The sequence below is a fragment of the Pseudorca crassidens genome, chromosome 15 (genome assembly GCF_039906515.1).
Source record: "Pseudorca crassidens isolate mPseCra1 chromosome 15, mPseCra1.hap1, whole genome shotgun sequence".
In the NCBI taxonomy this organism is placed as follows: domain Eukaryota; kingdom Metazoa; phylum Chordata; class Mammalia; order Artiodactyla; family Delphinidae; genus Pseudorca; species Pseudorca crassidens.
The window spans coordinates 55,324,198-55,350,939 of record NC_090310.1 but is presented as its reverse complement, the minus strand read 5'-3'; the positions used below and the strand labels follow the sequence as shown (position 1 = coordinate 55,350,939).

Genomic DNA, 26,742 nt, shown 5'->3' with positions numbered 1-26,742 from the left:
TATACACAGAGAATCCTAAAGATGCTACCAGAAAACTACTAGAGCTAATCAACGAATTTGGTAAAGTAGCAGGATACCAAAGTAATGCACAGAAATCTCTTGTATTCCTATACACTAATGATGAAAAATCTGAAAGAGAAATTAAGGAAACACTCCCATTTACCATTACAACAAAAAGAATAAAATACCTAGGAATAAACCTACCTAAGGAGACAAGAGACCTGTATGCAGAAAACTGTAAAACACTGATGAAAGAAATTAAAGATGATACCAAAAGATGGAGAGATATACCATGTTCACAGATTGGAAGAATCAACATTGTGAAAATGACTCTACTACCCAAAGCAATCTACAGATTTAATGCAATCCCTATCAAACTACCAATGACATTTTTCACAGAACTAGAAAAAAAAAAATTCACAATTTGTATGGAAACACAAAAGACCCCAAAACGCCAAAGCAATCTTGAGAAAGAAAAACGGAGCTGGAGGAATCAGCCTCCCTGACTTCAGACTATACTACAAAACTACAGTAATCAAGACAGTATGGTACTGGCACAAAAACAGAAATATAGATCAATGGAACAGGATAGAAAGCCCAGAGATAAACCCACACACATATGGTCACCTTATTTTTCATAAAGGAGGCAAGAATATACAATGGATAAAAGACAGCTTCTTCAATAAGTGGTGCTGGGAAAACTAGACAGCTACATGTAAAAGAATGAAATTAGAACACTCCCTAACACCATACACAAAAATAATCTCAAAATGGATTAAAGACCTAAATATAAGGCCAGACACTATAAAACTCTTAGAGGAAAACATAGGCAGAACACTCTATGGCATACATCACAGCAAGATCCTTTTTGACCCACCTCCTAGAGAAATGGAAATAAAAACAAAAATAAACAAGTGGGTCCTAATGAAACTTAAAAACTTTTGCACAGCAAAGGAAACCATAAACAAGATGAAAAGACAACCCTCAGAATAGGAGAAGATATTTGCTGATGAAGCAACTGATAAAGGATTAATCGCCAAAATTTACAAACAGCTCTTGCAGCTGAATATCAAAAAAACAAACCACCCAATCCAAAAATAGGCAGAACACCTAAATAGACATTTCTCCAAAGAAGATATACAGATTGCCAACCAACACATGGAAGGATGCTCAACATCACTAATCATTAGAGAAATGCAAATCAAAACTACAATGAGGTATCACCTCACACCAGTCAGAATGGCCATCATCAAAAAATCTACAAACAATAAATGCTGGAGAGGGTGTGGAGAAAAGGGAACTCTCCTGCACTACTGGTGGGAATGTAAATTGATACAGCCACTATGGAGAACAGTATGGAGGTTCCTTAAAAAACTAAAAATAAAACTACTGGACGACCCAGCAATCCCACTACTGGGCATATACCCTGAGAAAACCATAATTCAAAAAGAGTCATGTACCACAATGTTCACTGCAGCTCTATTTACAATAGCCAGGACATGGAAGCAACCTAAGTGTCCATCAACAGATGAATGGATAAAGAAGATGTGGCACATGTATACAGTTGAATATTACTCAGCAATAAAAAGAAACGAAATTGAGTTATTTGTAGTGAGGTGGCTGGACCTAGAGTCTGTCATACAGAGTGAAGTAAGTCAGAAAGAGAAAAACACATATATGTATGCTAACACATATATATGGAATCTAAAAAAAAAAAATGTTCTGAAGAACCTAGGGCCAGGACAGGAATAAAGATGCAGATGTAGAGAATGGACTTGAGGACACGGGGAAGGGGAAGGGTAAGCTGGGATGAAGTGAGAGAGTGGCATTGACTTATATACACTACCAAATATAAAATAGATAGCTGGTGGGAAGCAGCCACATAGCACGGGGAGATCAACTTGGTGCTTTGTGACCACGTAGAGGTGTGGGATAGGGAGGGTTGGAGGGAGACGCAAGAAGGAGATATGTGGATATATGTATATGTATAGCTGATTCACTTTGTTATAAAGCAGAAACTAACACACCATTGTAAAGCAATTATACTCCAATAAAGATGTTAAAAAAAATAAAGTTTCCAGAGCAAGCAAAGACACTTTCTAAGAGGCTCCAAAATGTTCTCAGCAACATCAACATTTTTAAAATAAGAGCTTGCCCCCCACTCCCCAGGGTGATTACTTTGAAGGGAGAACACTCAGCTATATATTTACATTCTGGTGTATTTGTTTCCAGTTCAGTCTGTCACTTCATAGATGTACTTAACTTTGATTTGATGTGGAGTGAAATCTGTTTACACAAATATGTGTCTAACAAAAATACTGCTATGTGTAGAGAAATATCAGACTTTCCTTGTCTGTCACTCTCAGAAAGTCTTACTGCTGGTGTCAACACTGGAACTGGCTCAGTTTTGACAGGAATTCTGTTCTGTTCCTCTTTAAATCTTAAAAGTAGGAAATACTGGGGCTTCCCTGGTGGCGCAGTGTTTGAGAGTCCGCCTGCCGATGCCGGGTACACGGGTTCGTGCCTTGGTCCGGGAAGATCCCACATGATGCGGAGCCGCTAGGCCCGTGAGCCATGGCCGCTGAGCCTGCGCGTCCGGAGCCTGCGCTCCGGAACGGGAGAGGCCACAACAGTGAGAGGCCCGCGTACCACAAAAAAAAAAAAAAAACTAGGAAATACTGACTTGTGGATTTGGACAGATTGTGAGTAGGCCCTCATTCTTCTTCAAGGAAAATGGATTGGGTTTCTGCTTCTCCAGCAAAGGGGAATGATCTTCTTGCTAAATATGTCTCCAGCAACACTTCAAGCATCATTTTTAAAGTGCTTACTTTTTTCTTACAGTGAAGGTTAAAGTTTCAAGCATCATCTTAATTAGCGGCTCACATTTAAATCAAGGCTGCTGAAGTAAACAGCCGTATTCAAAAATGGTAATGTTACCATAGCAACCCAAATCCAAATCATTTGCTTTTTCTGCTCACAATTGTTCCTTACTATCTAGGCCAGGATTTGAAGCAAATCTGCTGAAACATCCCATGTAAATGCGATTTTAAAAACCACCTGGGGGAAAAACACTTTAAAACACAGGCTTTAAATGTTACTGTGAAGCTCCTAATTTGCAATGGCTCCTGAAGGAGCTTAGGTCCCTTGTCTGATGGCCTCTCCTGGTCATCCCTTCTCAGGGCTCCTCGTACCCAGATATGGACGGGGTCAATGGATCACAGTTCTTTTTTTTAACAATCAGTGGATCACAGTTCTTTTTTTCTAACAATTTTTTAATTGAAAAAATTGATTTACAATGTTAATTTCTGTTGTACAGCAAAGTGATTCAGTTATACATATATATATATACATTTTAAAAATATTTTTTCCGTTATGGCTTATCTCAGGATATTAAATATAGTTCTCTGTGCTATACAGTAAGACCTTGTCGTTATCCATTCTATATGTAATAGTTTGCATCTGCTAACCCCAAACTCCCAGTTTATCCCTCCCCCACCCACCAGTCCCTTTGGCAACAAGTTTATTCTCTATGTCTGTGGGGACCACAGTTCTTGTTCCAACTGGAGCTAAACAGTTCTGGTCCAGAAAGTGAGAGAGTTGAACAAGGTAATTCCCCATGGATTTTCCAGCTGTGAAAGGGTCAGGTTCTCTGTCCCATTAAGTTGGGCTAATCCTCAGTCTCATAGTAAAAAAGGGAATTGTTATGCATTTCTAGGATCCAAGCCTGTGGTCTCTAAATGTCAATTATGAATCAGCTCGGGAGGCTCTTGAACCCCTTGCCTCACCAACCCCTCACCAACGTGTAAAACCAGCAGCCATCCTCATTATGGCAAATGATAGTTACATGAAAATGATTTTAATTAAGAAAATTATTGAGCAGATTAACCTTTTTTGTGTGTTCTAGTTGCCAATCCCTGCATTAAATGACTCTGGAGACTTGGTCCTATCTTAATTTTCTTGCCTGGAAAATGAGACTCAATAAGCTGGATGTGATCCCTGCCCCTGGATCAGGCTTGGTGTATGACTTTATTATTAAATCAAGTAGAAACATAATATCACTTTTTGGTAGTGATAAGCTGACACCAAGAGAATTGTTTTGCTTTAGAAGGTTTGCCATTAAAACAAAAACAGAACTTGAGGCTTCTCATGAAGTCTTTATTTCATCCTCACATTTTTTTTGTTTAATCCCCTTCAGACTGGAAAAAAACTAGTCATGAGATTAATTGGAGAAAAGTCAGAGAAAGATATTGTTTTCTTTATAATTCATTTTCTATGCCGTTAAAAAGAATATAGAAAAGAGACAAAAAACCAGAAAGAAAAATGGTAAAGAATATGAACAGGCAGTTCACAGTAAGGAAACTCAAGTGACCAATAAGTATATGAAGAGCAGCTCAGCCATGCAAGTAATCAGGGAAATGTGAACCCAATAATGAGATACCGCTGGAAATGTCTGACAATATCAGGGTTTGGCAAAGCTGTGGAGAAACAGGAAAATCTAGACAGTGCTGGTGGGACTGTAAATGCTGCAACCACTTTGGAGAGTGATCTGGCAGGATCTAGTGAAATTGAAAACACGTTTCCTTCAACTCAGCAATTCCACTCCTGTATGTATTTCCAGAGACAGTCTCACAAGTGCTCAAGGGCTCACTAAGGCCTTGTTTGTGATAGTGAAAAATTAGGCACAACCTACATGTCCTTCAGCAAGAGAATGGATGAAAACTAATGCAGCCTGTCCCTACATTCATTCATATATATATATATATATATATATATATATATATATATATCAATCAATAATGGCTAGAAGTAAAACATCATAAGGTTGGGTGAAAAAAAGCAAAACTTTGTATATTGAAAATAAGATTAAAAAGATCATCACACATAAAGCAACACTCTGTCTTGCTTATGGATACATATATATGTAAGGTATAAAAATGGGCTGGAAGGAATCAATTTCTATGTAGGAATTTCTATTTCTATGTCAACTTTAATTGAATTGTTTAATTCTTCTTTAATAGGAAAAAGACTTGAAGCAAATATGACATATGTTAATTGTCAATCTGGAGTGGTGTGAACTTGGATATTATATAGATCCCTGTAATTTTCAGAACATTTTAATTTCTTTAGATAAAAACATAAAATGCCAAGGTAAAAGTAAGATAGCTTATGAATCAGACAGTAGAGATTGACCTTATTAATTGCCCTGGGCACCTACTATTAGGGCTCTTCACCTATCACACATATTTTTGTATTTTTCCAGCATTCATTTTATTTCTCACCAGTTGCCTTTTAGAGGTCTCTGTCCTCTGCCCATTGCATCTGTTCGTCATTAGGATGAAAGGTGACAGCATGGGTGATTCATCCAGTTTTTACTTTCAGATGTAAGTAAGTACAGACCTAGACTGTGGTTTCAAAAGCACCTGACCAGACCATCCATCCTTTGAGGTGTTAACTGGGATTAAATATCTTGATGTCCACACCTCCTTGGGCTCCCTTGTATGTGGTTTTTGTCCTTTAAAGGAACAGCTGCAAATTCTAAAGTGTATAAACCATCAGGCAAAAGGAGGCTTAAGCTGATTGATTTTTCTTGTCATTAATTTTACATTATTAATAAGATAGGAAGTAAGTAACAGGGCTGGTGTTATACCTTAAGGGGAGGGGGACAGTCAGATGAAACCAGAAAGAGGAATCTAAGCAAGCTGCTGATGGGGTAGAGTGAACTGAGGCCCTTCACTTGCAGGGCAGTAATAAAAAGGTTCTTGGACAGCAAGGGGGTAGGAGAAATACCAGGTATGAAAAAGAGGAGAAAGGAAAAGAGGATGGTCTTGGAGTACAGTAGAACAAATCCACAGAACGTTTAGCAAAAAAAAAGAAAGTCTGTAGGTACATTATTTATACCACAGACTGGGATTATTTCTGGCATCAAACTCAACCCCCCTGCCCCACCCCAGGTATGTGTGGTGGAACGTCTCACTGTTGACCAAGATATATCTGCCCCCTCCTTCAGCATCAGCTTATGTATGTAATTTATCATGATTCATGTATTCACACAGTGGATTGTGTAACCCAAGGCCCTTTAGAGAGTGAAAAAGTGTGCTATTAATAATTAATCGAGACAATAGGCACAAACTGTGGATTTCCTGGACAAACACCCCAGTCACGCTAGTGAATAGGGGTCACCCTAGTAATACACACATTTACATGTGCATTTGAAAGTAAAACTCATCAAATAAAACAAAGCATCAAAATTTTTAAAATGTATCTACCATGTGCTGGCCCTGGAGATACACCAGGTAACAAGAGAGACAAAAAACCTTGAGTAGGAGAAGATTGACAATAAACAAACAAATCATATATTATTAGGTACTAGTAGGTTTATATGGAAAGTATAAGGCAGACAAGGGAGATAAGGACAGCCAGGGTCTAGGGAGTGAAGGAAATGTAATTTTAAATAGTGTGCTCAAGGAAAGTATGGCAGACTGAATTATTGCTCACCAGTAATCTCTGCCTCTCCCTACAGGAGAATTTTTCTTCCTCATTCTTTTGAAATCAGGTTTGGCCATACAACTTAACATTGGCAATGATATGTGAACAGAAGTGACAGAGCTCTCCTGGTGACTGTCTGCTCCACCGTGCTCTTTTCCCTCTGCTATAGTCACTAAGCAATATTGAGGTAGTGGCTGCCCCAGTGGCCTGGCTTCCAGGGAAAGGGCAAGGATGATACAGATCCACTTGTAGTATGACACAGAGTGCAAGTAGTAAGAAACAATCCTTTGCTGTTTTATGAGGTTTGGGGCTTGCTTGTTAAGTAGTATACCCTAGCCCATCCTGACTAATATAGAAGGCCTCACTGAGAAGGTAACATCTGAGCAGAGAACTGAGGGTTGTACGGAAACCAACTGTGCAGATATGTGGAAAAGGCATGTTCCACAGGGAGGAACAGCAAGTGCAAAGGTTTTGAAGAGGGAACATTCTTGATACGTTCCAGGATCAGGAAAAAAGCCAGGATGCAGAGGTATCAGCATCCTGCAGCCTATGGGGCTGGAGGTAGGACTTATTCTTGTCCATCCAGTGATCCTGTTCAATCCTCTATTCCTCCACAAAGTATGGAGTGGGGAGGCAGGAATGAGAGGCATAGGAGAGGATATGAAGGAAAGGTAGGTGAGATCTGGAGCAGGAAGATGCAGCCTAGCAGAGTGGTGCCCCACATCCTTGGACCACAAACCCTAATATACTAAAATTGGTAGCTCACCCATGTAGAGACCTTGGGAGGCCTCTGACTGCTGTCATGAAGAAGATGAGTCAGTGCATCCAAAGTGTGCCCTCCTCCCATTCACCTTGTTCTCATGCCCGTGACTTTTTCTTAGAGCCTCCAACAGACAAACCAAGGCAGCAGGGTCACCCTTAGGAGTGTGCCATGCAGTGCCCTGAGAAAGGGGCAGCTTCCCCTCCAAGCAACATAGAAGACCATACAAACCACATGTTCCTTCTTTCCTTGAATCCTGATAATTCGCCATATTTTTATTGTCTTAGAGTAGATTTCTTTCAGCTGTGTACAGCCTTGAAGCCACAGATCCCCCCAATTAGCAGTTGCTGGTAGAAGAAAGTCTGGACAAATAGGCAGAGTGGGCGGCTATTGATGCTGCTGCCTGAAGGAGGCAGAGTTAAACGTCAAGCCCATTTAAAGGGAACCTGTTAAGGATGGAAGCTAAAATGTGCCGCAGAGGTCAAACCCCGCTGTGCACTTATCAGCCGCAGGAGTAGGCACAGAAGAGTCGCTGGAAGAAACCCCCATTAAATATCCGGGTTTCTGACGGCCAATGGCATTAATCTCAGAACACAGCCATTAATCTCAAATGCTCCATGCTAATTGACTGTCTCGGATTACTAAACTCAAATAACCTCTATAACTCCTCAAGATATAAAAATAGTTTTAGGTTTATAAGAATCTCAAATATCTATACGTTATCTCTTCTCTCCTTGGTAAAAAAAAAATTTAACAAATGGATGTTCTGGTGAATAGATGACCTGGAAGCAATGCATGCAAGAGCATTGTGGCGTCAAGCCCCATCCTTCTCTCTTCTTGCAAATCCTAAAGAAATCTATTCATGATGGAAAGCATATTGAAATAAAAAGGGAAATTCCACCCAATTTATATAATGCCAAAATCATTAGGACTGGGGCCCTTACTGAGGAAAAAAAAAAAAAAAAAGCCATCTCAAGGTCTGAGAAGGAAGGAAAGCATGGTGCAAATAGGTGCCAGCAAGAAGGGCATTCACTATGCAGGGATCAGTAGCAAAGGTGCCTCGGGGAGCTCAAGGCAAATCAATCTATTACAATTCAGTGGGATTCAGCATTCACTTCCCACTCCTTCCAGAATCCTTTGAGCCAGTGTTGCTCTCTGTGGGTGGAGGGCACTACTGGCATTTGGGGGAAGGATGATTCTTTGATATATGGGACTGTTCTGTGCACTGTAGGATGTTTACATCCTTGATCCCACTCACTAAATGCAAGTAGCACTTTCCAATCACTGACAAAATAACGTCCCCAGTCTGTCCCTAGAGTAGAGTGCCCAGTTGAGAGCCCTACAGGTCTGAGCTCTAACAACAGGTAGAATGAAGTGGGGTTTGAATATAGCTGTGAGGATGCTCCACTGAGCAGGAACTGACCAAGTTATCAGAGATCCATCTTCTGTCCATGCGTAGGTGCATCAGGAAAAGAAGTGATTGGCTTTGTATACTGGTGAAGAAACATTTAATATGTTTGGGTAAATTTAAATAATTTTTTTCATGATATAATGTTTTTTATTTGTACTATAAATGTTAATTAGAAATTCTTTAATGAAACGTTTACCTTTTTTGGAGATGGGTCAAGGGAATGGTGGGTACAAATAGCTAAGAAATAGTATGAGCCAATGTAAAAATAAGGAGTTGTTTGAAAGCCAAAACTGATCCTTGAACTATCTGAGAAATGAAATATCAGGATCCCAATGTCAAGTGTGAGCCTCACTACTAACTAGCTGTGCAACTTTTTAAACCCCTGTATCTCTCTGCCTGTTTCTCATCTGTGAAATCATTGCAGCAGGTTTCTTTACACATAAATAAAAATCAAAGCAAAACAAAACCCTTCAACTGCAACAGCAACAGGATAGAGCTGACGGAAAAGTTCATGTCTTAGAGAACAAATGGATTAATTTATATTAGAATAAAAATATTTTAAAATGATTTGGATGCCTTCCTCCCAGGATGGAGTGAGGAAGACAGCCTAGATGCCTCAGAGCCTCATTCTTGGTTGGATTTACTCCACCAGGACCATGCTTCACACCCAGTGGGAGCACAGTAAATGCTGAGTGAGTGCTGACACCTGCTTTGTGCGGCATGCATGAATGGCAGTGCATTCCCTAGTAACTGAACAGCGTACAATAACTCTTAAGAATTTTTAGATTAAATTTACCCAAACATATTAAATGTTTAAATTTAACTTAAATGTTTTAAATTTAAATAATTTACCCAAACATTTAATATGCCCAAAAGGCCACAACAGCCACATAATTAGAGAGATGGCTTTGTAGTTGGAAGTAAAGCAAATTTTAAAAGGAAATCAAAGTCTGAAATGAACTGGAGGCAGTGTTCAAAAGAACTGATGTAGTAATTAACTCAATGCATATTGTCATTACTCTTCTGGAAAGGGGAAGGAGGGTTTCTTTGAAGATGAGCTGCTGTCTGCTTGACATTTGCATGTAAAATAGAGGAGACAGGCTAGTTTTTTAGGTTCTTTCGTGGATACTGAATTTCAAAAATTAAATGAAATATAACAGTGAGACACAGATGAAAAATTTTAAATCTGCATATCAAAGTTATTGACCAGTTACTTAATAAGTACACGCCCTGCTACTTGGAGTGTCACTGCTGAGCTCTCCTTCTCTCTCCCACTCTTCCCATTGACATTTCTCAGCCTCTGGCTTCCTGCCTTACCCCCCAGGACCAGATCATCTGTGGGGAAGAAGGTGGGAAGGAACACCTCATCCTGCCATGGTGGGACCCTTCCCCTTCCCCTTTCCTCTCGCCTCTCTAATGGCAGTACATTCGTTAGGTGAGTACATTTGCCAAGCCCTGGACTAAGACTGTTTGGTTTGTTTTAATGTTCAAGTAGGCCACCCAAAGAAATTTTAACAATTATTCCTCCAGAGGTTTGTTTTAATTTTTTTTTCTTGAAACAATCTCAAACTCAGAAAACTTGCAAGTACAAGTAACATTTTTTTTCATGAATTATTTGAGAGTAAGCCACCAACCTGTTGCCCACCATCCTTGATTTTCCTACAAACAAGGACATTCTCCTACAAAGCTCAACGAAACCATCAAAATCAGGAAATTAACAGTGACACATTACTACCATCTCATCCCCAGACCCCGTTCATGGGGCCCAAGAATGTTCTGTAGAGCAAAAGGAGCCAGAGGAAATCATGTGCTGCATTTAGTTGTCCTGTCTCTGTAGTCTCCTTCAGTCTGGAACAACTGCTTAGCCTTTCCTTGGTTTTCATGAACTTGGCACTTCTGAAGAGTACAGGCCATTTATTTCATAGAATGTCTCTTGATTTGGTTTTGTCTGCCGCTTCCCCATATTGGTTCAGGTGATGCACCTTTGGCAGGACTATCCGAGAAGTGATGCTGGGTCTTCCCATTACACCTGGTCAGGTGGCACATGATTTTGATTTGTCCCGTTACTGATGGTGCTCATTTAGATCACTTGTGGATGGTGATATTTGCCACGCTTCTCCACTATATTTAAAGTTATTCTTTCTCCCTTTGTAACTAATAAGTATCTTATGGGGAGGTACTCTGAGGCTGTAAGTATCCCATTCCTCTTCAAACTTTCAATTATTTTATGGATTCATGGTTTTCTGTTTTAATAAATGGGTTATAATCTGTTAACTCTCATTATTTTGATGCTCAAGTTGTTCTAGATTTGGCCAAGGGATCCCTTTTGAGCCAGCCTCAGCTCCCCCTTGCTGTGCCCCCATCATTCTTCGAGCATTAGAAAATGGTGAGATGTCCAGGCTCATCTTGTACTTTCCCATCACCAGCCTGGAATCAGCCATTCTTCAAGGTGGGCTAAGTGCTTTGCATATATTATCTTAGCTAATTCTCACAACATGAGAATCATGAGCTGATAACTGGTAGTGTCTCCATTTTGCACACCAGGTGACTGAGTCTCAGAGATGTTAAGTAACTTAGTGTTGCACAACTTGAATTTGGCAGAGCAGGGATTTGAACTTGGGTCTGCTTGACTTTGGAGACTGTGTTACAGATCACTCTGCTTTAGATGATCCCCAGCTTTCCACTCTGTCTATCCACATCACCTTCCACGTTGTAGAACCTATTGACCTATATGGATAAGAAAGTTGCTATTGGAAAGTGTGCTCAGCATTCCAAGTGAGGTGGCCAGGAAGTCCTCTCCTGCAGTTTCTCTGACACAAGAACTGGAAAGAGGCCAGCCTCTGCCTCCCTCACCCTATGCCCATCCAGGAGGCTGCAGTTCAGCAATGGGCTTGTTGGGAGGAACTTAGGCAGAACTAAGCAGAAGCTCTTGGCATAGCAGCAGCAAAGGAAATTTATTTTCCTTTTTTAAAAATTTTATTTTATTTTTTAGGCTTGAGGGGCCTGGGACATAAACTAGGCTTGCTGAAATCCAGTGTAATGGAAGCCATCCCTGCCACTGAATTGTTTAAAAAGCATGGTCGCTGTTGTCTGTCCCAGGAGCCTGTCTGGCCACTCTGTGAATTCTCTCTCCTTCTGCCTCCAGGCTGGGTCTTAGGCTGCTGAAGGTACAGCCAGCTGGTAGAGGGGGATAATGACAACCAGCCATGGAGTAGTTTAGTTTCTGCTTCTTCTTGCCACATGGCCTTGTTCATTAACCCTCCTGTTTCCACAGTTTCTGATTCTGGTCCCTTCCTAATAAGAGTGCACGTAGCCTTCTCCAAAGAGGCACTCCTCACTAATTCTGCTACATGCTGATCCTTCCCTTACTCTGCATTTGCCTTTGCATCCACACTGTACCCAGTCAATGTCATCACATCTTTGTGTATTTATGTATATCCTGTGAGTATTTTCCAGTTGTTTGATGTCTAGAAGTATGTCTCCTCTTCCTAGTTAAGGTCTAACTATCTCAGGTGAAGAACATGGTCTTCAGCATCCTCTGTTTACCTTGTAGCAACTTGTAATGAATTACATTTATATCATCACCTTTCTGTAAATGTGTGTTAAGTCAATGAATGCTTGTCCACGTGTGGCCCTGCGTGTGTCTCACAGAACGTGTGTCCACATTTTTTTGGATACTCTAATGCTTTGGATTATACTTCTCCATTCCCTGTATTACCATAGAAGTTCTAGGCAAGAGATCATTTAGTAAAACTCCTGTTTTGTAGATGAGAAAGCCAAAGCTCAGAAAGGTGTCATATCTACCTGGTAGTAAAACTAGAGTCAAAACCCCAAATTCTGCCTCCTTTTCTAAAACTTCACCCACTGCATCATTCAACATTCTTCATCATTAGCAAGTACAAATATTTTTTATTATAACTACTTGTTGAATTAGCAAGGGTGGGGTGTGTGTGGAGTTAAAGTTAGTAATTTAATAAAGCTTATATCAGAGTGAAAAAAGGAAAATATACTTTGATTTAAAGTATGAAATTTTAAAGAATAAACCTGGTAGTTTTATAAGGAATTCTACAACTTGCAAATTAAAAAAATATACATATATATATATATATTTAAAGAACAAAGATATGATATTGTAAAGAATATGTAATGCTTTTTTTTTTTTTTTTTTGTGGTACACGGGCCTCTCACTGTTGTGGCCTCTCCCGTTGTGGAGCACAGGCTCCGGACGCGCAAGCCCAGCGGCCAGGGCTCACAGGCCCAGCCGCTCCGCGGCACGTGGGATCTTCCCGGACCGGGGCACGAACCCGCGTCCCCTGCATCGGCAGGCGGACTCTCAACCACTGCGCCACCAGGGAAGCCCTGCAATGCTTTTTTATTAAGACTCACATAATAAGATCTAGTGTCAGAACTAATAACTATGGTGATTTCAGAGTAGTGTGTCTTAGGCTGCTCGGGCTGCCCTAACAAAGTACTGTAACCTGGGTGGCTCACACAACAGAAATGTATTTTCTCACAGTTCCAGAGGCTGAAAGTCTGAGATCAGGGTGCCACCATGGTCATGTTGTGGTTAGGACTGTCTTTCTGGCTTACAGAAGATCACTTTTTCATTGTGTCCTCACATGTTCACATGGCCTTTCCTTGGTTTTTTGCACATCTGGTGGGTAGTAGGAGACAATAAGGAGAGAGAGGGGTCTCTTCCTCTTCTTATAAGGCCTTCAGTCCTATCCGATTAGGGCCACACCCTTATGACCTCATTTAACCTTAATAACCTCCTAAAAGCCCCATCTCCAATTATAGTCACATTAAGGATTAGGCCTTCAACATATGAATTTTGGAGGGACACAGTTTGTTCTATAGCATAATGATAAGCATAAATGGTATTTTAAAACATCTTCAACAAGCTCTAATATGAAATGAAAATAACTGTGATCTGTTGGCAACAGGATCACAGGTACTGCTGCTAATAAGTTTGTTGCCTACATTCATCATGGACGGAAATTCCTAATTTCAGGTAGAGGTTAATGAAAATAAGATAAGATTTTTCCCCCATACTAGTTCACAGCCACCCTGAATTTCTATATAAGGACTCCCAGGTTAAGAACCCCTGATACATGCAAGTATCTTACTTTGAGCAAACAAGTGGCATAATCCCAGGATAGTGGGAACAGGTTCTGAAATCAGCTGATTCTGTCCATTGCCAGTTACCCAGGAATAGTGAGTGTGTTAAATTGAAAAGAAACATCATCTGCTCCTGCCTTGCTTTCTGATATTTTAAAATATGTGTTTGAGTATTGGAATGTGTTTTGTCTTGCAGACGCTAGTAACTTAAATACTGAACAAAATGATTCCTGGACCTCTGAGTACTCCTGGCTTGACTCTTCTGGGAAGGGCCCACCAGAGACAAACGCAGAGGATGCCGGACTTCGGAAATCTCTGGACACATTCTATGAAGTATTTGGCCATCCACAGCCAGCCTCTGGAAATTCACTCTCCACATCTGTCTACCAGTGCCTTTCTCAGAAAATCAATGAACTGAAGGGCAAGGAGAACCAAAAGTACACCCTCCGCAGTTTTCAAATGGCGCAGGTCATCTTCAACCGGGACGGCTGCTCCATCTTACAGAAGCATTCCAGGGACGCCCACTTTTACCCAACCAGAGAAGGAAGTGCGTCTCTGGAGGATGAAAAGCTGACCCCAGGACTTTCAAAAGAAATTATTCATTTCCTCTTGCAGCAGAACTTGAGGAAAGACCCATAACTGTTGCCTGGTGGTGAGAGCAAGCATATGGGGGGTAGCCCTGTGGCTGATACTGTTGGTGCATCACCCAGAACCCCTCAGGTGTCTTGCCAGCTCTGTGTGCCCAACCCCCAGCTAAGTGCTTTGCAGGCAAAGGCTGGCATCTGTGATCTGGTCCTGGAGCCAGTTCAGCCCAAATGGAGAGCCAGCAGTGTCTGGGGGTTTTATTGCCTCCATGGCCACCCCATCCTAAGGCTGGTGACCAACTGGTTTGCGAGTCTGAAAGTCCAGCTTCCTTGTCCCCAGGAAGGACATGCTCTGAGGCATGATTCAAGTTCCAGAGCTCTCCTCCTGATCAGGCCAAGGCTGGGGCTTCGCATGAAATCTCACTCTTGCCTGGCTCCTTCCTTCCCCTGTCCTTCTCTTACTCACTGGTGTCTCCTGGGAGCGTTTCCTTAATAAATCTCTTGCACCTGAACCCTTGACTCAGATTCTACTTCTGGAAGAAGCCGACCTAAGAGAATAGGCTTCCGTTCAATGAGGTTTTTTTCTTGTTTTTAATTTATTTATTTTATTTTTATTTATTTTTGGCTGTGTTGGGTCTTTCGTTGCTGCATGGGGTTTTTTCTCTAATTGCGGCGAGCGGGGGCTACTCTTTGTTGCGGTTCGCAGGCTTCTCATTGCGTTGTATTCTCTTGTTGTGGAGCATGGGCTCTAGGCACGCGGGCCTCAGTAGTTGTGGCACGCAGGCTCAGTAGTTGTGGCTCACGGGGTCTAGAGCGCAGGCTCAGTAGTTGTGGCGCACGGGCTTAGGTGCTCTGCGGCATGTGGGATCTTCCCGGACCAGGGCTCAAACCTGTGTCCCCTGCATTGGCGGGCGGATTCTTAACCACTGCACCACCAGGGAAGCCCTCAGTGAGTTTTTTTGAAGGGAACAAAGCCTTATGCTGAATCAAGTATAAGAATTTTACCAAATTGTAAAACTGTGGCCATGTGATTGGGAACGTATGTCCCCCAATAATACAAAGATTTAAATATGGTTCCAAAACGTGCATCACATCTTAATCATACCTTTGCCTCTCCAAAACCAGAGCTTCCTGTTTTATAACATTAACTGGGTATGGAAGGAACATTTGAGCCATCTAAAATAACAGCTAAGATTCGCACATTTTTTTTAAAAAAGGCTTTTCATCTCCACCAGATTGTAAACATGAAAGGTGAGAAAAAAAAAATGTGTACCACCCACCAAAGTATGTGTAAGATCACTTATGATAAGCTAGGCTGATGGATGCAAGCTTGTCAATTTGTGGTGGAAGAGAAAAAGGAATCCTTTGCCCAAGTGGACTCCTTCCTCTCATTATTTTTGTCTTCTGCCTGCCTGCTGCCAGCACCCTCTGTCACCCTCTGAATGGCTGGCCCCTCACCCCTGTCCTTCCCTTGCTTCACCAGGGAGCAGCTTTATTTATTTATTTATTTTTAATTTAAAAAAAATTTTATTGGAGTATAGTTGATTTACAATGTTGTGTTAGTTTCAGGTGTACAACAAAGTGAATCAGTTATACATATACATATACTCCCTCTTTTTTAGATTCTTTTCCCATACAGGCCATTACAGAGTATTGAGTAGAGTTCCCTGTGCTGTATAGTAGTTCCTTTTTAGTTATCTATTTTATATATAGTAGTGTGTATATGTCAATCCCAATTTTCTAATTTATTCCTCCCCACCCTTACCCCCTGGTAACCATAAGTTTGTTTTCTACATCTGTAACTCTATTTCTGTTTTGTAGATAAGTTCATTTGTACCCTTTTTTTATATTTTTAATTTATTTTTAATTTTTTTATGTTTGGCTGCGTTGGGTCTTCATTGCTGCACTTGGGCTTTCTCTAGTTGAGGCGAGCTGGGGCTACTCTTCGTTGCGGTGCACAGGCTTCTCATTGGGGTGGCTTCTCTTGTTGTGGAGCATGGGCTCTAGGTGCACGGGCTTCGGTAGTTGTGGCACACGGACTTAGGTGCTCTGCGGCATGTGGGATCTTCCCGGACCAGGGATCAAACCTGCGTCCCCTGCATTGGCAGGCAGATTCTTAACCACCGTGCCACCAGGGAAGTCCCCTTACCCTTTTTTTAGATTCCACACATAAGTGATATCATATGATATTTGTCCTTCTCTGTCTAACTTCACTCAGTATGACAATCTCTAGGTCCATCCACGTTGCTGCAAATGGCATTATTTCATTCTTTTTTATGGAGCGCAGCTTTAAATAGCCTGAGCAGGCCTGTGCTGGCAGGTTCTCTGCTTCTCAGCTGTGTCCTGAATGTTCGTTTGAGATTTGGTTGGTAGAAGGACATCTCCTTGCACTGAGCTCCCTGAAATTGTAATCAGAAGCCTCGCACTAATCGCTGCGCTAATCCCTCTCTCGAAGGTCCTTCGAACAAATTGTACTGACAGAAAGGGCTCTATCACTTGACTGGGGAACAGTGAGAGAAGCTGGAAATACTGAAAAATTAGATTTTGAGAAACTCTGGATGAAATTTAATTGGCATAAGGCTCTGTAAGGTTTCCAGAAAGCAGATTATGCAAATAGATCAGCCTACATGTGTATGTTAAGAATGAGGGCACCCTCTCAGGCCAGGTCTCTTAGGGACTCTTGACTGGAGAGAGAAGCCCTTTTAAAAGTCAGGAATTACATAGTAAGGCTTCCAGCTTTGGGATGATTAGAGGTAGGAAGAATATCCACCTCGAAGGGCAGGCACCACTGGAAGGAGACCTAACAGAAAGGAAAGAGGAAATGAACATGTCCTTGAGAAAACAAGACTCCAGACCTTCCTCTGACAAGCAATCATCTGCATTTTCTCCAATTCAATTGCCCCCCCCAATAATTTTGAAACCAGGGAGACTTATAATTGAAAATCTACAGGTTGAATTTTGAAGTTGCTAGTTTTATTGTTTATTGATGTGTAGCAAATCCATAGATGCCCTTGAACGCTGTAGTCTTTAGCATTATTCTGTCACCAAAATATTGGACTTTAGTTTCCATGGCTACCAACAGAAGGAAACTAGATTATTTTCTACTGTTTTTGAAGGACAAAAGATACAAGCTATTTGAATTTCCATGCTGGGAAGCAGCAGCTTCTGTTTGGCAGTGAGATTTTAATATCAGCGAATTTGTAAACTTTATTAATATCAGTGCTGTGGCTGTTCAGAAAAAAGGTAAACTCTGAAAGCAGAGTATTTAGAAGTCTAAAAACCAGAATCACCTTAAGGTAAAAAAAGACTGTGGTGTGTGTTTACTTGTTTCTGAGTAAGTGCTTGTGACAGGTCAGTACAAAATATTTGATTCCCTGCAATCTCGCTCCTTAATTTGATCTTCATGCAGTTAGGATGGCATTTTCCATTTATCACTGTTTACCTTTAATGAAGACTAAGAGATAAGGATATTAAGGCTCTGGCCTCTGGCATCATTGTCTAATTCTGCCCTACAGATCACTTCACTGACATCATCCTCTGAACGTTCTATCTAAGATATCATCTGTGACCCATTTCAGAGATGTATGGGAGGATGGATTTGCTTGCAGGAGCCTCAGAATTCTAAGGAAGAGAACTGCTACCAGTGTTTTAAGTCTGTGTAACTGTTATTCACTTCATTAATCTGTTTCTTTGCATGACCTATATATGTAATAGATTTTATTACCGGTAATTAGCACAAAACAATACAGTGATACTTTTAAAACTTTTAAAAACTTACTTTTTAAACTTTTTATTGGTTACAATCACACAGAAAAGTGTTTATAAGTGAACATCTTGAAGATTTTTGCAAACTGAACCCACCTGTTAACCAGCGTCCCGCTCAGGCAGCAGACACTATCAGCTAGCCCAGGCTGAGTGGAGATTTTCAAAGAACTGATCAGAATGGTTTGCTCAGATCAACGTTTCTCAAACCACTGGTTGTACACAAAAGAACTTTAGGTGCTAGATGGACAATGTTTATTTTCATTGTTATCTATTCATTTATAACTATAAAATATTATAACTACTATGTCTGATCTATGCTTTTACAGATATTACATAGGATGCACCTAATGTAAGTATGTAAAATTTTAAAATGAATTGAAGTAGTGAAAAATTAACTTAATAATAGTGTAGGTAACATTTAGATATATCAATAATTATGAAAGGTGGTATACTGGAAAATGATTAAAATTTGGAATACAATGGGGTAATCTATGGTAACTTCTGTGTTCTAGTCTCTATTCTACCATCTCTCTCCTGGAATACTACAAGGAAGTTCCATCAGGTCAAGACACATCCACCTTTTCCATTCTCTTTACCCTGCAGCCATAGTGCAAATCATTTTATTTTATTTTTTAGCCATACCACGTGGCTTGTGGGATCTTATTTCCCTGACCAGGGATGGAACCTGGGCACCCCCACCCCAGCAGTGGAAGGGTGGAGTCCTAACCACTAGACCACCAGGGAATTCCCAGTGCAAATCCTTTTAAAAAGCAAAATATGCATCAATAGCTAGCAAATTAAAGAGAAGGAGCTAGCCTTGTCAAATGTGAAAATGTTTCTAACTCTACAGTGATTAAAGCAGCTAGAAAAGAAAGATAGATGAAGAATAATAGTTCAGCCCATAAATAGATATAAATGTAGATGGAAACTGAATATATGATGAAGGTAGCATTTCAAATCCATGAGGAAAAGTGGATTTTTTAGCAAATGGTCTTAGCACATTTGGCTCCCCACCCTGGGGGAGGAAAGGAAAAAAGGTTAGATTCTTCACCTCACTCCTGATATCAAAATGAATTCCAGATGGATTAAAGATTTCAAAATTTAAAAATAAAATCATAAAAATGTTAGAATAAAAAATGAGTGTATACATATACATATATGGAAAGAGCTATCTAGATATCTTGGAATAGAGAAGATCTTTCTAAGAATGGCACAAAACCTGAAAATCCTAAAGGAAAAATGTGATAAATTTGACTTTTTAGAAATATTAAAATTCTGCAGGCAAAAAATATTTAAGGTCATAAACAAGATCAAAATGAGGAAAAATACTGGGAACACATGTAATAAAGAGACTTTTTTAATAAACAGAATTGTTACAAATTATTAGAAATAAACCAAATGAAAAACCTGACAAAGGATATGAACTGATAGTTAAGAAAAAAGAATATATAAATGGCTAATAAGCATAACAACCGTACTCAAACACGAAGAACTGCAATTTATGAGGTTAAATTTTAATTTATTTAAATAAGATACCCTTAGTTGTTTTGGGTTTGTCTGTTTTTGTTTCTTGATTTTTGTATTTTGGAGGTGGTAAAAAATTGGAAGGACTCTAGTTCTGGCAAGAGTACAGAGAGACAAGTGCTCTGATTGACTATCAAGGGGAAAGTAAAGTGGCAAAGCTTTTCTCAGGGCAATTTGGCAACTTCTATCAAAATGATGAAAGTCTACTTTCTTTGACCCAACAGCAGGGAACCAGACCTGGAAGGTCTCCTGCTGTCATGGAGTTTACCCTCTAGTGGGTGACGGAACAGGCAAGGTAACTTCAAATAGTGAGAGGTGCTTTGGGGCAATAAAAGGGATGTAGTAGTGCCTGGGGTGGGTGCTTAGACTGGGTGGTCTGAGAAGGACTCTGAAGAAGTGCCATTTGAACTAAGAGCTGCAAGATTCCCCAGAGCCAGCCACACAGAGGCTGGAGCATCCAGGCAGAGGGAATGGCATGTGCGAAATCAGTGTGAAACAGCCTGGTATGAGCTCTGAGTGCCCAGATGGAAGAAGGTCCCTGGGGCTAGAGCACAGTCTGCAGAGGGCAGAGTGGTAGATGAGTTTCGTAAGCAGGGGGAGGCCTTTTAAGCCCAGATGAGGGATTAGAATTTTATTCTAAAGACAGTGGGACTTGAAGATTTTAAGCAAAATTAAGATAAGTTGCCATATTCATGGAAGTTTTTAAAATTAATTTATTTATTTGGCTGCATTGGGTCTTGGTTGCAGCATGTGGCATCCTTCCGTTGTGGCGCACAAGCTTCTCTAGTTGCAGCTCACGGGCTTCTCTCTAGTTGTGGCATGCAGGCACCAGAGCACACGGTCTCAGTAGTTGTGGCACGTGGGCTTAGTTGTCCCTCGGCATGTGGGATCTTAGTTCCCTAACCAGGGATCGAACCTGCATCCCCTGCACTGGAAGGCAGATTCTTAACCACTGGACCACCAGGGAAGTCCCCATGGGAATTTAGTCTGTGTTAAGGGCAACATTTCAAAACGCTGGTAAATGTTGAATCACCTAAATATTCTATAAATGGTGAGATCTCCACCTCACAATATACACAAAAATAAAGTCCAGATGATTAAAGATCTAAGTGCAAAAAAAAAAAACCTCTATAGAATTGCAGATGACAATAAAGATAAGTTTTTTAATAATCTTTGCATGAGAAAACACTTCCTAAAACAGATAGCAATGCAAAACAATGAAAGACTGACAGTTATGACTACATAAAAGTAAAAAACTTTGAAAGATATCATAAATATGTGATAATGGTATTATGGTTTTGTAAAAAAAATAGAGATGTATACTGGAAGATTTAGGGTAAATGTCTTAATGTCTATAATTTTCTATTAAATAAAAAAAATTATAATACTTAAAATACTTTATCAGAAACAAGATAATGAAACAAATATGACAAAATGTTATCAGTTACCACATCTAGGTAATGAGTATACGGAGATTCACTAGTCTTTCTACTTTTCTATGTATGAAATCTTAATAATAGAAAAAAAAAGTTTATTTAAAAAAGAAGGAAAGAAAGGTTGAAAGACAAGAGACAGATTTGAGAAAAAATTTGCTCAGATATTAACAAACAAGAGTTTAATGTTGTAATATATGAAGAGTTTCTGTAAATAAATGCTAAAATGGCAAATGAATAGAAAGATGAACTAAGAGTATGAACAGGTACTTCACAGAAGAAATGCAAATTGTTAGTAAATATTGTGGGCAAAAAGCATTGCCTGGCATTTCAGTGAACAATGACTGTTGCAGCCATCACGCCCTCAGCCAAGGCAGCTGCCCTGATGGTGCACCCTGAGGGGAACTCAGTACAGAGAAAAACTAGATGCTGGCCCTTCATAGTTAAGGTGCATATCAAAGGAATAATTTCAATGAGCCCAGACTCTTGCATCTTCCCATACTAAAGCACTAAAATCATTAACTTGAAATGTCTGGTTTTGGGGATTAGCAGTAATCTTTTGATGTTCAACTACATGTTTTGTTTTGTGTTTTTCAGCAAAAACTCCTATATATCCTGGCTCCTCCCTTAGCTCTTTGGAACAGTTCCCCAGAGCTATCTGGGAGGCTGCCTTCCCAGGCTATAGTCCTCAGTAAGTTCCCTGAATAAAACATAACTCGCAACTGTTAGGTTGTGCATTTTTTTCTCAGGGGACAGTATGAATAGCCGCTTGATGTAAGTTATCACAGAAGTGCAGTTTTTAGGGACTTCCCTGGTGGCACAGTGGTTAAGAATCCACCTGCCAATGCAGGGGACACAGGTTCCATCCCTGGTCTGGGAAGATCCCACATTCCACAGAGCAACTAAGACTGTGAGCCACAACTACTGAGCCTGAGCTCTAGAGCCTGTGCACCAGAACTACTGAAGCCCATGCAGGGCAACTACTGAAGCCCGCGCGCCTAGAGCTCACGCTCCACAACAAGAGAAGCCACTGCAATGAGAAGCCCACACCTGCAACAAAGAGTAGTCCCTGCTCGCTGCAACTAGAGAAAGCCTGTGCACAGCAATGAAGACGCAATGCAGCCAAGAAAAAAGAAATGCAGTTTTTGGGCTTCCCTGGTGGCGCAGTGGTTGAGAGTCTGCTTGCCGATGCAGGGGACACGGATTCGTGCCCCGGTCTGGGAAGATCCCACATGCCATGGAGCGGCTAGGCCCGTGAGCCATGGCCGCTGAGCCTGTGCGTCTGGAGCCTGTGCTCCGCAATGGGAGAGGCCACAGCAGTGAGCAAAAAAAAAAAAAAAAAAAGAAATGCAGTTTTTAAAAAGTGTTGCCATTTTAGAATATATATGATTGGTAAGAAATTGAAAAGATCAATCCCGTGAAGTGTTAACAAAGGTGTGGGGACATGGCAATCCAAAATGAAAGCATGTATTACCTTTGCAATGAAATAGATAACTGAAAAATTAAAAATATAGACCCAACCTTGCCACTTGCCTTCCATGCTTCTCGCTGCCCTTGGTCTAGCAGTTGGTCCTGCCCATCCCAGGGCTTCACCCTTACTCTCTTTGCTGCAGCCACAGTGGCTTCTCAGTTGCTCAACATGCCATCTCCTTAACCAACAGGTTTTGGGTAGGGCTGTGGATGCCTTAATAAGTGTCAACCATCATTTCAAACACCCCTGTTACTGGCCCAATTTTACAGATGGGGAAACAGAGGCACAGAGAACTAATAGGTAGTGGAGGTGGTGTCAGAGCCCATACCTAACCCCAAGCTATCCTCTGCTCCCTGCTCCAGAATGCTGACCTTCCTCCCACCCCAGGGTCACCCACAGTGTGCCTTCCTCAGAGAAGCCTTCTGGGACAGCTCCCTCCCACCTTCCCTTATGGGAGGGGCTACCTTCCATAGGTGATGGATACAGCACAGAGCATCACCTTCATAACTTGATTACACCAAACAAATGTAACGATGTGGTACATGGTTTAAGTCTCTTCCCACCTCTCCATCTCCCACCCCCACCAAAGGAACATGAGCTGTATCTTGTTCACCCATGCCTAGCACGTCCAGGCTGGCAAACAGCGATACTTATTTATATTTATAAAATAAAATGTAGGAAATGTCTGTATTGTTTAGAGATGTGTACTGAAGGATTCAGCGGTAAAACATTTTGATGGTTGTAATTTACTTTAAAATACTTCAGTGGAAGCAAGATGAAGCAGACATGATCAATTTCATTCACATGTTGGTTTGTGTACATCCAAGTAAATGACAAGCCAGTTTGCTTTTGTCTGCATTTTTACTCAAAACATTTTTTTATTCCTTTCCTCTCTCTATTCCCATTCTCCCAGGTTACTTTGCAGTGGCTGACTCTCTCAGACTCTACTTTCTTTTCCAGGGGAAAACCACTTTCCCTATCTGTCAGAGAGCACAATCTCTATGAGCAAGTTTACATTCAGAGAAAGCCCATGTTTTTTGTTTTTTGTTTTTAATTTTTACTTTATACTGGAGTATAGTTGACTTACCATCCACAATATATTTTTTAAAATGTATACAACTTAATAGAAAATTAAACAAACAACCCAATTAAAAAATGGAGAGAAGATCTGAATAGACATTTTTCCAAAGAAGACATACAAATGGCCAACAGGTACAGGAAAAGGTGCTCAACATCACTAATCATCAGGGAAATGCAAATCAAAACTACAATAAAATATCATCTCACACCTGTAAGAATGGCTATTATCAAAAAGACAAGAAATAACAAGTGTTGGCAAGGACGTGGAGAAAAGGGAACACTTATGTACTGCCAGAGGGAATGCAAATTAGTGCAGCCACCATGGAAAACAGTGAGGAGGTTCCTCAAAAAATTAAAACTAGAACTACTATATAACCCAGCAGTTCTACGTCTTGGTATCCATCCAAAGGAAACAAAATCCCTATCTTGAAAATATATCTATAACCCAGTGTTCAATGCAGCACCACCCACAAAGCCAAGACATGGAAACAACAAGAGTTCATCAAGAGATGAATGGGTTTTTTAAAATGTGGCATATATACAGTCAAATATTAGTCATAAAAAGAAGGAAATCCTGCCATTTGTGACAACATGGTTGGATCTTGAGGGCATCACACTAAGTGAAGTCAGGCAGAGAAAGACAAATACCAATACTGTATGATCTCACTTATATGTGAAATCCAAAAAAAAAAAAAAAAAACCCAGAAGTGAGACCAGAGCCATAGATAGAGAACATATTGATGATTGCCAGAGGCAGTGGGTGAAATGGGTGAAGGTAGTCAAAAGCTACAAATTTCCAATTACAAAATAAGTCATGGGGATGTAACATACAACATGGTGAGCAGAGTTAATACTACTGTATTACATACTTGAAAGTTGCTGAGAGATCCTTTTTTTTTTTTTTTTAACCAGTCATCTTTTATTGTTAATTTTCCATTAGGACATGAGAGGATTCAGGGCTGCCAGGCAAAGGTCATGGTCAGGAATGTAGAGTGTGCCCTCTTCAGTGGTAGTCATTTGGCTACTCATGTTTATGGAAGATTTCTTTTCTTTTTACCTTATTCCTTCATCTGCAGCATATTCCTCTGTCATCTCATTTTGTCTAATTTACTGTGTTTGTGGTCTCCCTTCTGCAGGCTGCAGGGTCATAGTTCCTCTTGCTTCTGGTCTCTGCCCCCAGTGGGTGAGATTGGTCCAAGGGCTTATGTAGGCTTCCTGGTGGGAGGGATTGGTGCCTGTGCTCTGGTGGGTGGAGCTGGGTCTTGTCCCTCTGGTGCGCAGGGCCGTGTCAAGGGGTGTGTTTTGAGGTGTCCGTGAGCTTAGTACAACTTTAGGCTGATGGGTGATGGGTGGGGCTGTGTTCTTGTCTTGCTGGTTGTTTGGCATGAGGCGTCCTGCGCTGGAGCTTGCAGGCTGTTGGGTGGAGCTGGGTCTTGGTGCCGAGATGGGGACCTCCGGGAGAGCTCACGCCAATTAATATTCCCTGGGGCCAGGAATTCTCTGGTGGTCCAGCGGCCAGGACTGGCGCTCCCACCACAGGGGCTCAGATTTGACCCCCAGCTGGGGAACCAAGACCCCAAAATCTGGGATTGTAGTTCCATGAGCAGAGATCGAACTCAGGCCCTAGCCAGTGAAAGTGTGGAGTCCTAACCGTGGGACCGCCAGGGAACTCACATGTTTAATTTCCTTGTAAGAATGGCAGTAGTTGAAAAGCACGTAAGCTGCCAGCACCATAGAAAGCCCAGCAACACTCCCCTTCTTCACATTAAAATACTGTGGTAATACTGGTAATAACCTCTTTGAAATGCTCCAGCAATGTATTTAGGGATGAAATCCTGCATTAGTATCCAGTGTGGCAGCTCCCCTAATTTGACATCCAGGAACTTCTCCTTCAGTGGTACGACTGATGCCATCTTGGAGTCCTGGCTGTCTGCTCCAATATGAACTCTTCCGTGTTGAGCAAGGTTTGAGGCATAACTAAAGGCCTTCCCACATTCTTCATCTTCATAGAGTTTCTCACCACTATGAATTCTCTGATGCAGAAAGAGATGAACATTTTCCAGATATAAAAGTTTTTCTATCGCTGATTATTTTATAACTTGAATACAAATCTGTACTCCAGCTTCTTGTTTCTTCCCTCACAACCATCCAGGGTTCTTTCCCTGGCTCCAATAAAACAATTGTGTCTGGCTTATAAATGGAATGGCCCACTGAGACCAAGTTACTATAGTTCTCCATCATCACATCCCAGTACAACTTCTTCTGAACAGGGTCGAGAAATTCCCACTCATGCTGACAGAACTCTATGGCCACATCCCTGAATGTTATTGGTCCATGGGCCATGATTTTAGACCTTCCAGAGCTGATCAGTTCTCATGGTTCATTTACCAGAAAAACACAGTGTTCAGAAAACCCAAACTGTCCCTTGTGGGCTTGGGCTACCTCTGCACAGTCGTTTCTGTGGCGACCTATGCCAGTTTCTTGCTTGGGTGGAGAAAGTCCATGTTAAGGAGACCCAAATGACAGCCCCTTTGGGATAAATGATTCTCTCAGGAAATAGGCTTGTGGACCAGACTCAAGCCTGCTTACCTGCTTGCAACCCACTGGCCTTATTCTCTCATTGCTTTTTTCTTAAATACCTGAAAGCTGTGCATTGGAGAAAGTGGTTTTAACAGCAGCTGAAGCAAGAATTCTACAAATCCACCCAAGTGAATCCTTTCCAACTGCTGTCTCTCTGGGTAGTGCATTCACAGAAGACACAAGACTCAGGACCCCTCTGTCACTGTTATTTTTTCCTCGGCCTCCTTCAGCATTTGCAGCTTAATGTCAGATGCCTTAAGCACACTTTATTATTTTATGAGAATATAGTTCATGTGTATTCGAGCTGTGAAAGCGTTCTGGTTACCTTTGCCAGATACCCCTGGGATCCTGATTAATGCTTGCCCCACTGACTCTCTAGAAGGTGTGTGGCCCATTTGGATATAAGGTGTGGAATTCTCAGATGCTCTGGTTCAAGAACTCCTGGCAGCAAGGATGCAGTGCCTAACCCTCCTGTGATTTTTCACATTCTCTCCCCACTGTCTTGTATCCTCAGCCTTCTCCCATTTCCT

At 41.1% G+C, this 26,742-nt stretch overlaps 1 protein-coding gene across 10 annotated transcripts in view; it reads left to right on the top strand.

Annotated features, from left to right (window-relative positions):
- SHLD1 (shieldin complex subunit 1) overlaps nt 1-26,742 on the top strand; it is a 111,418-nt gene that overhangs the window by 74,970 nt on the left and 9,706 nt on the right. For 4 of the 10 annotated variants that reach the window (XM_067707524.1, XM_067707525.1, XM_067707526.1 and 1 more), the window contains one exon: nt 13,972-14,871. The exons of 1 other annotated variant lie outside the window; for it this stretch is intronic. In XM_067707524.1, the coding sequence (XP_067563625.1) occupies nt 13,972-14,414 (443 nt within the window). In that variant the 3' untranslated portion in view covers nt 14,415-14,871. Of the gene's footprint in view, nt 1-10,963; nt 11,107-13,971; nt 14,872-17,874; nt 22,445-26,742 lie in introns of those variants that run through there. 5 more of the 10 variants (XR_010935153.1, XR_010935154.1, XM_067707537.1 and 2 more) reach the window with 5 other exon arrangements.